Source organism: Opisthocomus hoazin, chromosome 25, assembly GCF_030867145.1.
Source record: "Opisthocomus hoazin isolate bOpiHoa1 chromosome 25, bOpiHoa1.hap1, whole genome shotgun sequence".
NCBI lineage: Eukaryota > Metazoa > Chordata > Aves > Opisthocomiformes > Opisthocomidae > Opisthocomus > Opisthocomus hoazin.
Genome location: NC_134438.1, coordinates 4,811,436 through 4,823,823, shown reverse-complemented (window position 1 = coordinate 4,823,823; position 12,388 = coordinate 4,811,436). Strand labels below are relative to the sequence as shown.

General features: G+C 54.6%; 1 protein-coding gene across 4 annotated transcripts in view; it reads left to right on the top strand.

Annotated features, from left to right (window-relative positions):
- Nucleotides 1-12,388, top strand: part of PPP1R12B (protein phosphatase 1 regulatory subunit 12B) — a 129,467-nt gene that overhangs the window by 97,189 nt on the left and 19,890 nt on the right. The window contains exon 1 of one of the 4 annotated variants that reach the window (XM_075443307.1): nucleotides 109-659. The exons of the other annotated variants lie outside the window; for them this stretch is intronic. Within the exon in view, the coding sequence (XP_075299422.1) occupies nucleotides 558-659 (102 nt within the window). The 5' untranslated portion in view covers nucleotides 109-557. Of the gene's footprint in view, nucleotides 1-108; nucleotides 660-12,388 lie in introns of those variants that run through there. 4 annotated transcript variants of the gene reach the window in all.

The window sequence follows — 12,388 nt, the reverse complement described above, 5'->3', positions numbered from 1 at the left end:
CCCTTTCCAAACCAGCGTTTGTTCCTGATTTATGCTTTTGCATTGCGCTTAAAGCGTGCAGCTCTGCGCAGTGACGGCAGAGAGCTCGCAGCAGCGCTCCGGAGTAACACAGGGTTTGGTTTTCTTTTTTTTTTTTCTTTTTTTGGCCAAAGCTTCGTGTCTAGATAAACCCAGCAGGTTTTCCGGCTCGCTGTCTTGAGCCAGGAGTTTTTGCCTCCTGTGGTCTCGGGGGGAGATCGCTCCGGTCGAGTGGAAATGTCTTTTTGCGGAGAAGCTGGGACGGGGCCCGGCCGGTGAGGCTGGCACGGAGCAGCGCCCGGCGCTGGAGCACAGCGAGTCCTTGACACTTTCTCTTCTGCTCGGACAAGAAGCATTGTGGAGCCTCAGCTCTCCCTGCAGCAGATTAATGCCTAAAATTATACACCCTAAACAGCAGGGTTTAATTACCGGAGCTGTGAATAGTTTAATGAGTTTGTTCTGACCTTGGAAGAAGGACCTGCCCAGCGCCGTAGAGCAAGACTTGGGTTGCTTCTCCAAGCCACCCAGCCCGAGAGGCCATGTCGTCCTTGTACACCAGGAGTAAAGAGTACACCCGCAGCAGGAAGGCACAGTCAGATTCTCCCCCGTCCTCTCCTTCCCCGATCGCAAAGACACTCAGAGTAAGCAGCCTTTTCCTTTCTGTGTTAGCGGGAGACCTGCCGGGCCCGTGCTCTGAGCAGAGCCCGGTGGTGGTGGTTCGTTGGAGACCTGCGTCTGTGGCTTTGGGAAGGAGGATGGGTGGAAGGAAACTTGGGAGGGTGCCTCTGCAGCGAGAGGCTTTAAGCAAGCTGCAAGAGCCCTTGCGCCGGGGTGGTTCGCGTTCGTGGCTGTAGGGAGTTGCTGTGGGGGTGGCTTCCCCGTCGTGCTGTTCACGGGAACATCGCTCTCCTGCTCGGCTGTGGCTGGGAGAGACCTCACCGATGAAAGGAGGCAAAACCTGACCAGCTTGTTGAACTGCGCTCTTTCCGTAAGCGCTTTAATTTGCTGGAAAAATGAGGTTTGCTGTCTAGCTTCCACCCTTGGGGCTGTGCTGACCTCTGGTATAGTTTAATAATTTCAACAACAACGACAAAGAAAAATGAAGAAAACCACCTGTAGCCGGAGGCGAGTCGAGGTCGTTAGCTCGTCCTCCCCAAACCAGAGCTGCTGTCCCCAGCCACCGCCGCCTTGGAGACTTGGGAACATTTCGTCACAGGATTGCAAATAGCTCCGGAGTCGTGTGAAAGGCTATCGCGAACCTCTCCGGGTCTGTGTCGTCGTGCGGGCAGCCTGTTCGCCATCAAGAAGTATGATCACGCCGGAGTCAAAGCCCGGAGGAATGAAGTTTTTAAAAGGCAGGCTAATTTTAGATGTAAGCATTCAATTAATCTGAGCACGAGTGTTTGCTCAAATCAGATGTGCATTGTCTGCTCCTTTGGAAGTGACAGGTCGTGGTCTGGAAAAAGCCTTGCCCAAAATCCGTGAGAAGGGTTTGAACCCGCTGCCGTCGTGTTAATGGAAGGGGTCCCAGAGCTCGGGAGCTTCAGCCTGGAGGGCTCTCGTGGCTGCGGGCTGCCCGCCGGGCTGTTAACTGTTTAACCCCGGAGCATGAGTCTGTGCTCTCTTCCCGTCTGCAGTCGCAGTGCCTCTGGGGAGGGGTTAGAGGATACAGAACTATCCCCTGGGTGCGCAGATGGGCTTTCTTCATCGGTTTTTACAGCTGTGCTTGCCACCTCTTCTTGCAGATTGCCACAGCACTGATAACCAGTTTAATAGCAGGTGGGGACCTTTCAAATGTGCTCTTAGTCGTAAAGCTGAAAACGTTGCAATTTCTTTCAAACCCCAAGTCTTTTAAAATCAGTCGTGTTCAGCGTGCACAGACTGACTCATTTTCCCCCCCTTATGCGTCTAGGCGTGGAAACAAGGGACGGAGATCTCGCAGAGCTGTGACTGCTGTGTTGGTGGTGCACGCCTGTCTGCTCTGGTGCAAACTCATAGGAGATGTTGGCTTTGTCTGGCAATAGCCGTGATGGGATTGCCGGCTGGTGGGGGGCCCGGTGGGTGTTGGAGGAGGTGGTGGGAGCTCTCTGCTGGGTACAGAAAGGTGTTGGGTGGGAGGGAATGGGAGGGCCTGGAGACGAGCTTCCCTCAGCCTCTCCTTGCAGGGGGATTTTGGTGAAAGCAAATACGTGAGCACGGGAATTTTGGTGGTTCTTGCGGTAACAACGGTGATGCTGGCTGTGGCTCCAGAGCATCGGTGCGGGAGAAGCCAGGCCGGGAGTGCAGCAGCATGAGCCAGTGTAGGAAACAGTCCTGGTGCTGTCCGGGCTGTGGAAATAGCCCCTGCCTTAAAAGGCTCGTTAGGGAAGGATTTACTTCAGGCTAAAACAAAAAAAGCATCAGAGTTAACTCTTTCTCCAAGACAAAGTAATCCTGCCATGAGCAAGAGAAATAACAGAGTGTGGTTTCCTACAGATCTGTCCCAGGTGTGTGTTCCCCCGCCACCCCCCGTGCCCACAGTCACGGCAGCCCTTGCCGCAGGGTGCCACCAGCCTTAATAAAACAGGTGGGAATCTGGGATCCTGCGGTCTTTTATCTTTCCATCCCATCAAGACGGAGAGCAGCAGACCTGTGGACTCTGAGCATTCCCAGCTGAGCAGGGGTGCGAAAACACACGAGCAGGCAGGGAGCCGCACACACGGTACAGATGTGGGAAAAACCTCGGAGAGAAGCAGACAGAGCAAAGACGCTTTTACTTACGCAGGTATCGGCGCCAGACAGCTGCCATCAAATGTCCTTTGCAAGGCAGTGTCCTCTGGCACTCCCTGCTGCGCTTGCTCTGCTGCTTGTGACGTTCCTCAGGTGTGGTGAGAGTGTTGCTCCTGGGGTTTTTCAGCTTGGATTGATGGGATCTCCCCACATGCAGAGCTGAGACGGGTCAGCACTTTGCAGGGAACTCTTAGGAGTCGTAAGGAAAGCAAGATCCTTCAGCTGGGAGTGGGCGCAAAAGGCGGGAGAGGGGGTGCTGGTGAGAGTGGGCTGTGGGGTGTGACCAGCTCCAGGGGCAGGGGCAGCACAGTCCTATTGCCCCTGAACCTCTGCTTGCTAAAATACTTACTTAAAATTTCCTCTGTCACGACGGAAGAGCCCTGAATTATCATCACCAATACAGAAATAGCCAAGTGCATCGTGCTAAATCACCCAGGGTGAACGTTGCTGACTCCACCTTTTCAGTTGCTTTAAGGAGGAGGTTGCTAGAAAGTGGAAACTCAAATCGCTTGGAGATCAGTTCAGATTGTCCCGTTATTTGGCAAAAGCTCCCATTTCTGTGGCAGTGGGTACCTTTTCAGCACAAATTTTGCACCGTACTGTTTTACCTGGAGGTTTTTCTTCCTCAGAAAAAAATGCTGTTCACCTAGTCAGCTCCGAGGGTGTAGGAGGCAACCCGTGGTGTGAGACCTGGTGTGTGTAAGCAAGGGATAGATGGCAGAGTTGGAAGGACAAGCGTGACAGCAAGGACTGAATTTGGCTTTTTTTTTTTTTTTTTCCTTTTAAATCCTCTGTATGCTGGGCCAGTCGGTTTGTTCGTAGGAAATACCCTGTAGCTTGTCTTTGGGCTCATCCAGCTGTGCGTGGTGGCACTCCGTAACCCTGGCATTTCTCCGTGGGCTGTGGGTCAGGCTGAGGAGGGTGCACGCTCCCGCCTGACTGCACCCATTGCAGCTGCAGCTCTGCAGTTGTCAACCACCCTTCCTTTTGCTTACAGACCACTCCTCCTCATCATCTGATCATTTTTTTGCTGTAAAAGAGACCATCAAAACTTAAACCCCTCGTCAGCGTGGCTGTGTGCTCCTCGTTCAGCAGCGGCTGCGTCCCTCCGGCTGCCGTCCCTGGGGGTTGTTGCTCGCTCCTGGCGAGACGCTGCACAATTCTGCTTGTTCTGCCCACGTTCACGGTTTCACTGCGCGGCTTTTTCCCGCTGATGTGAGACTGCTCCCTCACTGAGCCACCCTCCCTGCTTATTACGTGAGCTTTCCAGCCGAATTCTTGTCAGTAAGGGCTTGGCAATGAAGTCTGAAGTGTAGTCAGGGGTCTGCGCTGATTGATTTTATTCTGCCTTTCACTGGAGTGTCTGAAAGAGCCGTGCTGAGTGGCGTGAGATGCAAGAGCGTCCCCTTGTATGGGCCGTACGGTTTCACCGACTCACTTTGTAGTAATACTTGAGCGTAAAAAGCAAGGGTTCCCAAATCACCGTCTCTGTCAGCCAGCCTCCAGACCAAGCCGGCGGTTGCTCTACGCAGTGATTACCATGGCAGCAAACGCGTCTGCGGTGTTTGATGTGGACACGTACGTCTAGAATCCAAAGCAAATCATAAAGGGGAAAAAGCTATTGCGCATAAATGTTAGCCGTCTGCGCGGCAGGTGCTTGGCCTGTGAGTAAAACCAGCATGTTCTGGATATGAATACATAAGTAATGGTATAAGATGGTAATGCGGCCAGCCCAGCCTTCTTTGTATCCGTGCGAGATGTCCAGGAGTGCGCAGAGGCTGGCAGAAATGCCTGATGGGGTTGCAGCCTGCGTTGAGTTGTGAATATGACAGCGTCGGACGGGCAGCTTTCACTCCGTGAGGGCTTTGGCAGCGAGCTTTATCCTGGTTTGGATATTCACGGCAACGGGTGTATTCTCACAGAATCACAGCATGGCAGGGGTTGGCAGGGACCTCTGTGGGTCATCTGGTCCAACCCCCTGCCCAAGCAGGGTCACCTACAGTAGGCTGTAGAGGACCTTGTCCAGGCGGGTTGACCTGTAGGAGTTATTTGGCTTGCTGTGCTGCCGCTGCGAGTGCGTTGGAGAATGAAGAGTGTTATGATAACATTTCTCCAGAAAACTTAATTTTCTTGGGTTTCTGTTTAGTGACTTGGACTCGTTCTAGTTGTGATAGAAATGATGCTGCGTGAGTCAAAATGGGGTCGAATGAGTTGTCTCGTGACATTTTCGGTCTAAGTTCTGGATTGCTGACGCAGTATTTGCGGAAATGATTCCCTCCTTTCCCAACAAAAAATGTGGGATACTGAAACTTGAACTTCAAGGCAGTTAACCTTAGTCTGTGTTCTTCAGCACCTCGGTTTGTTTGGCGCTGGTGATTTCTCAGGCGCCGTGTTCCTTAGATGGGTATCAGTAAGAAATCCTTCTGGGTTCCGTTTGTTCTCTGGGGTTTTTTGAGTTTTCACCTGTAAGTGTCCATGGCTGGAAGTTTATCGGGAACTTCTAGTCCTTGGGGCAGCAGCCGTTAGATGTTCCCTGCTGCGACTCGGTCGCCGGACTGCCCTCCTGTCGCCGGCTGCGTCTGGGCGTATAAATAAAACGGGTCAGGGCACGTGGGGCGAGTGTCTTGTCCCCCGGCAGCTAGCCTCGCTGCCTCAGCTCTCCTCCCTCCCGAGGAACGGAGCGGATTGATCCACGCCGAAGCCGTAGCAGAGATTCTGTTAACCATTAGAGGGTCGGAATGGTCACGGATGATTCAGAGCACGCGATGCAACGCTGCAGCCTCGCTTAAAGCTCCCGTTTTGACCTTCCACCCCCTGGTTGGCCATGGGGCCTTGGAAGGAGCTGGTGAAGCAGCCCGAGAGCGATTGCTTGTGATAGCTCAGCTTCTGAAACCGTTGCGTGTCGCAGGGTGAGGAGGCCAGAAGGTCAGAGGACAACTGGAGGCTGCACCAGGCCAGGGCACCAGCCCAGACTGTGAGAGGGGGGAGGCGGAAGGAGAAAGAGGAGCTCGGTAATTTGGGTCGGCTCACGGTGCGACCGCAAAGCCAAGCGCGTTGGCACGGCCAAGACGGGGAGGAGCTGCGGGATGGGAACGAGCGGCCGCGGGAAGGGATGGGGGGAGCGGGTGGAAACTCTGTAGGCAGCAAACCACTTCAAACTGCTGAACTGGAAACCAGTGTTTACTTCAGTGGCAGGAGCCTGTTATAGTTTTGTTTTTCATAAAATGAAGACAAACCCATAGAAAACCAAGCTAGTAGAGGCTGGGAGCTCAATCCCTCCATTTTCCCAGGGCCCCAGCAGCCGTAGCTGCGCTGTTCCTGGCAGCCGTGTCCTGTTCTGGTGGGCTCCCACCAGTGGAGTTGGTGCCTCGTGCGCTGGAGCTGCAGCTGGTGGGCAAAGGAAAGCCTGTGGACCTTGGGGAGTCGTTAGGCTGCGGTTGGTTTGGGGGGTTCTGTTGTGTGGGTTTTCTTTCTTAACAATGAATGGTAAGTTCTTTTTAGCGATCCCAAATTGCTGAGGGTCGTGACTGCAGTTCAGCAGCAGTAAGAGCTTTGGAGCAGAGGTCCTCAAATAGAGGAGAGCAGCTCCAGGTTCAGAGCACTGACTGGCAGCCGGTCTGGAGCTATTTTAGACTGAAACAAATGGGGGGGAGGGGAGAGAGACAGTATAAACTGTCTTAATTCTAAAAGCAGGAGATGCTTCGCGTGATCCAGACGGCTCAGCACACCCAAACCAGCCCTCAGCCCCTTGCCACGCGGGCGCTGCCGGCGGCTGTCGCCGGGGTGCTGGGTGGCTGCGGGCTGGAGGAGGTGCGCGGGCGTTTGGAGCGTGCTGCGTGCCCAGAAGCGGGCAGGCTTCAGGCGGCCGCAGTCCCGGCCAGCGGCCAAACAGGTATTTCAGCACCCGATGATGACACCTGAAAACGTCCCGCTGGAGCGTTTGCGGGGGCGAGGAAGATGTCATTGCCTGCAGACCTGTGGCGTTCTCATATTGAAGAAATTTAGGAGCAGAATCTTGTCGTCTTGTTTCAGTTGCCCGTTCGGCTTTTGTTTGCTCACGGCTGGAGAGCTTTGTCTAAGATCACGTCGCTTCGCAAAATTAAATTTTTCACCAATAAAATTTGATCGCTGGGAAAAGAAGGAAAAAAAAAGAAGAGCAACAAACGCGAGTTTCTGAATTGTGGCCTTTACTGAATTAAAATACAATCCAGCCTGACATTTTACAGGGCGAGTTTTATCCCCGAGAGACAGCGGTAATAAACTGCAGCTGCTGCAAAGCCGCCGGGGCCGCGGGAGAGGCGCGGGGAACTGAGGCACGAGCCGGCGGGCGACTGCAGAGCAGCGGTGGCAGGAGAGGCGGTCGCCGGTCCCTTACAGCCCTCTGTGTGTGTTTCTGATTAAATCTGTGCTAGCAGTCCTGAAAATGATGCGATCTGCTGCAGCCAGCTGCCAGAGCCACTATTCCATCTTGGAGGACCTTTTAATACTATGCTTCAGTAACAGCAGGTTTTATTAAGCAAAGCTTATTGATTTATGATTTGCGAAAACATATTTTGCATCGGGCTTTTGGGAGTTGGAGGTTATGTGGAGGTGGTTTGGCTACACTGGATTATTAATCATATCAATGGGATTTTGTAATCCCTGCATCTGCACAAATGCAGAGTTGAGCTGGACGGCAGCGCTGTTCATCACGTCAGCCGGAGCTAACGGGACGCCGTAGAAGCCACAGCTCTCGGGTCAGCAGAGCAGCTTTCCGAGGGAGGCGACGGCCTCGAAAATCCATATCAAAGGCAGAGTTCAACCAAACCTTCTAATTATTCTGCACCCAGTGGAGAACCAAGCTTGACCCCAACCATACCTGACTTGACAGACAAATGTGACTGGAGGGGAACGCCGATCCGAGCTGTACCCGGTGGGACGGGTCGGGGATTGCAGACCTACCAGGCAGCCTTCCTCATCGCTGTGCTTCCTGCCAGCTCGGCTCGGGCTGTGCCGGCAGCAGCACCACGCACCGGAGAGGGTGTCCTTACAGCTGCCGTGCAGCAGCCTGGCCAAGCGCAGGAACCCGCGGAGCTGCGGGAACGTGGTGGCTTTGGCGTAGAAGAGGCAAAGAACTGGCCCCAAAAGCAGTTGGCTTTATTTTACGTTTAATTTCCAAAACAAACAGGACTTACCAGGAGGATATTTGCCAACGCAAGAATAAAATTCAAGAGGTTTCCAAAACTTCCCCTCTTGATTAAGAAACGGGAGGACGGCAGGGCTGGAGCTGTGCTCCGGGATCGTGTTCGATAGTGCGTGTTCAATCGTAAGGGTTGATCAGGATCTCTGAGATGAAACGCACCAAAATAAATTCCTTGAGAACTACCTTAAAATAGTGCCCATTTTCCTGAGGTTGGCCTCTTGGAGATAAAGAAGCATAAAATGTTCCCAAAGCATCTATTTTTTTCTTTTTTCTTTTTTTTTTTTTTTTTTTGTTGGAAAAATGTAAATAGTAGACTTTTTCTGCCTTTGCTGGGTCGGATCCCAGCCCCAGAAGAACGCACTTGGAAGCAATTAGGCCAATTTCTGCCTTGGCAGCAGCAGCAGCCGATCCCCCTTTTGGCCCGGCATTTCAGGGCTGCGTTTTATCTAAACCTTCCACAAGAAATTTGGTTTCAATTATACTTTACTGAACTCCGAACAGCTGTAAAACTTTGAGTTTTGAAGAGAAAGCTCCTGCCCTCCACCCTCCGAGCACATTTCTAAAATCAAATCCGTGCGGCATTCCTGGCGCTGCGCAGCATCCGGGCGCTCCGGGCGAGAGCCACGGCCGGTACCTGGCTGTGCCCTTCCCGTGGGACTGGCCACCATCAGCACGGCCAGAACTGGAGGGCTCGGAAGAAAGCAGCTTGTGCAGGGGGGATCAGTCCAGTCCAGTGCTCTTTGCGCTGTTTCTCAGGTCCCATCTCAGATGTCCGGTGTTTTGCTGGTCCACCTGGGTCGAATCGTCCCTGACCCTGTCCGGGAGGCTTGGCAAAACCAGCTGAGCCCCTTTGCTGCCCTCCACCACCCAGCGCTGCCTGAATCCTAGAATGCCTTGGGTTGGAAGGGACCTTCAGAGCCCATCCAGCCCAATCCCCCCCATAGCGAGCAGGGGCATCTTCAACCAGACCAGGTTGCTCGGAGTCCTGTCCAGCCTGGCCTGGAATGGCTCCAGGGATGGGGCATTGACCACCTCTCTGGGCAGCCTGTGCCAAGGTTTCGCCATCCTCATGGTAAAAAATTTCTTCCACCTCTCTAGCCTAAATCTGCCCTCTCTTAGTTTAAAGCCGTTGCTTCTTGTCCTGTCGCAGCAAGCCCTGCTGAAAATATTTTCTGCCTCTTTCCTACAGCTCCTCCAGGCCCTGGCAGCTGCTCTGAGGTCTCCCCGCAGCCTTCCCTTCCCCCGGCTGCCCAGCCCCAGCTCTCCCAGCCTTTCCTCCCAGCAGAGGGGTTCCAGCCCTCGCATCATTGCTGGGGCCTCCTCTGGCCCCGCTCCCACAGCTCCAGCTCTGTCCTGTGCTGAGGGCTCCAGAGCTGGACGCAGGGCTCCCGGGGGGTCTCAGCAGAGCAGGGCAGAGGGGCAGAAGCCCCCTTCTCACCCTGTGCCCTCGCTGCTGGGGATGCAGCCCAGGGCATGGTTGGCCTTCTGGGCTGCCAGCACACATTGCTGGGTCATGGCCAGCTTTTCATCCCCCAGCACCCCCAAGTCCTTCTTGGCAGGGCTGCTCTCCATCCCCCAGCCTGTATTGATAGTGGGGGTTGCCCCGACCCGGGTGCAGGACCTTGCACTTGGCCTTGTTGAACCTCCTGAGGTTCACATGGGCCCACTTCTCCAGCTTATCCAGGTCCCTCTGGATGGCATCCCGTCCTGGTGTGTCACCTGCACCACTCAGCTTGGTGCCATCTGCAGACTTGCTGAGGGTGCACTCGATCTCGCTAAGTCATTGTTGAGAATGTTAAACAGCCCCGGTCCCAGCATGGACCCCTGAGGGACACCACTTGTCACCGGCATCCATTTGGACATCGAGCTGTTGACCACTGCCCTCTGGCTGTGACCTTCCAGCTGCCCGTCATGAGATGGCTGGTGGGAAGGGTGACGTGATCTCTCAGGTGACAGATCCAAGAGCTACGGGTTACCAGCAACTCACAAGCACGCCTGCAAGTGCTCTCTGCTTTTAAATTTGCCTTTAAAAGGCTTCGCCGTGGGTGTCCCGGGGCTCTTCAGCAGGAGAGCTGGGGTCTCGGCTCCGCGCTGGCTGCTGTGCTGGTTTCCGAACCAGGACAGCCGCCTCCAGCGCCTCGCTTTTCCCTGGGGTCCTCCTCCTCCTGCCCCAAGCCCGGCGGCGATGTGACCCTGTTCAGATGGCAGGAAGGATAATTTCACAGCCTGATGCTCCCCTGGCTGTTGGCGTTTCTACTCAAACTTTTGATCCCAGGGGAAATGAAGGAGTGCGGGCAAAACTGACGGTGCTCTTCCAAATTTTCTAGGGGAATTAAAAAACCCCGATGCGTTCACCCAGTCGATACAGCAGTTTCTCAGCATCTCCTTTTTAACCTTAACAGATTGCACAGTATTCACTTAAGAAAAAACAAGGAAGAAAGCCCTTTCTTGCACCAGCTTCAGCAGTAAGTGCACATCTGGTGCCTCGGCTCTTGTTTCCCTCTCTTTACCCCCAGCTTCTCTTTCCCGAAATGGAGGAGGGAGAGTTTTGTCCTTCACCTTCTGACTCCGACCTCGGAGTTTCTGGCTCTGGGACAGCATCTCTGAGCACATCCAACCTTCTTCACTGCTTCCACGTGCAGTGCCGTGAGCCAGCTAACGCTGCCGGAGTTTAAAGGAGCATTTTGTGGTTGTTCTGAAAGAAGGGGTGCGAAGTGGCAGAGAGGGGGTTGCAGAATCACAGAATGGTTGGGGTTGGCAGGGACCTCTGTGGGTCACCCAGCCCAACCCCCTGCCCAAGCAGGGTCACCCAGAGCAGGCTGCACAGCACCGCGGCCAGGCGGGGCTGGAATATTTCCAGAGAAGGAGACTCCACAGCCTCCCTGGGCAGCCTGGGCCAGGGCTCCGTCACCCTCAGAGGGAAGAAGTTCTTCCTCATCTTCAGCTGGAGCTTCCTCTGCTTCAGTTTGTGCCCGTTGCCCCTTGTCCTGTCGCTGGGCACCACTGGAAAGAGTCTGGCCCCGTCCTCCTGACCCCCACCCTGCAGATATTTAGAGGCATTTCTAAGGTCCCCTCTCAGCCTTCTCTTCTCCAGGCTGAACAAGCCCAGCTGCCTCAGCCTCTCCTCGCAGGAGAGATGCTCCAGTCCCCTCCTCATCCTTGCAGCCCTGCGCTGGGCTCTCTCCAGTAGCTCCTCATCTTTCTCGAAGTGGGGAGCCCAGCACTGGACCCAGCACTGCAGATGGGGCCTCCTTGCCAGGGCAGCTGGAAGCATGTGGCCAAGGTTTCCAAGGGTGTTATAGCTAAAAGCGGGGCAGAACTGAGCCGGAAAAAAAGCTATTTTCTCCTGAAAGTATGTCTCCCGTGTGATGTCCTGGTCACTGCTGAAAGGTTTGTCTGTCTTTGAGCCCGGAGCAGGGGTGTCTCAGCTAAGCGCTGCGTCCAGCTCGGCATCCCCTCGGATGCCCCCTGCACGGCACAGCCGCTCCCAGGGGAACCGCACGGCGGTCGCTGTTTTGGTTAACTCCCTTCCTCGGGCTCCGCAGCCTTTCTGTGTGCTAGGAACTGCCGCTTTCCGTGTCACCTCTTGTAGTGGGAGCCTTTGTTTGAAGCTGCAAAGTGGAACTTTTTCATTCAAGGTTTTTTTTCCCCTCCTCCGTCATTATTTAAAAAAAAGTAAAAAAAACCCAAAAAACCCCACCTGAGGAAGCTGCTCTGTGAAACATCAGCACAAACACTGGCCTTTGTGCGAAACCCAAGAAAATACTGAGCCAGAAAGTGGTTTAAAACAGAATAAATAGATCTTCCCTTCTTCTCTGAAGGCAGCACGAAGCAGGAGGCTGATCTGCTGATGAAAGCTGTTCGGCAGCTCTTGTTATGGTAGGGACGCTTCCAACCGCCGCTGCGACATCTCCGGCAGGCTCCGCTCTCCAGACCTCGGCCTTTGTCCGGTCCCTCTCCAGCAGAACCATCTTTGTCTCAGAAATACCTCTTCTGACTGAAACAACGCGGGGAGAGGCACCCAAAAACTGAAGGGTGAGAGAAAGGCGCCGGCTTTCCCGACAGCTGCTGGCGCGGAGCTTCCCTGGAGCCCCGTGCTGCTGCTGCAGGACCCCGGAGCCGTCTGACGGCAGCGGCGTGCGTTAGTGGAGCCCCAGAGGAGCTGGAGGTGCAGGGGGAGCAGTCACCGGGCGCTGCGAGACGCCCGGCGTTTGGCGGGAGCGGTGCCGGCGCGGCCGCGTGCTGGGCTGGCTGGGTGGGAAGGCGAGTTCCAGGCAGGAGCGATGCTCGTGGGGCCTCCCGTCTCCTCTAGCCCCTCTCTTCAGAGCCCCAGAGACAACTGCAGCTTTAAACAATTCTTCCCAGCATCCATCGCAGGAAGGTTTTAAATACAATAAGCCTGGGGTTTTTTCCCCTTTG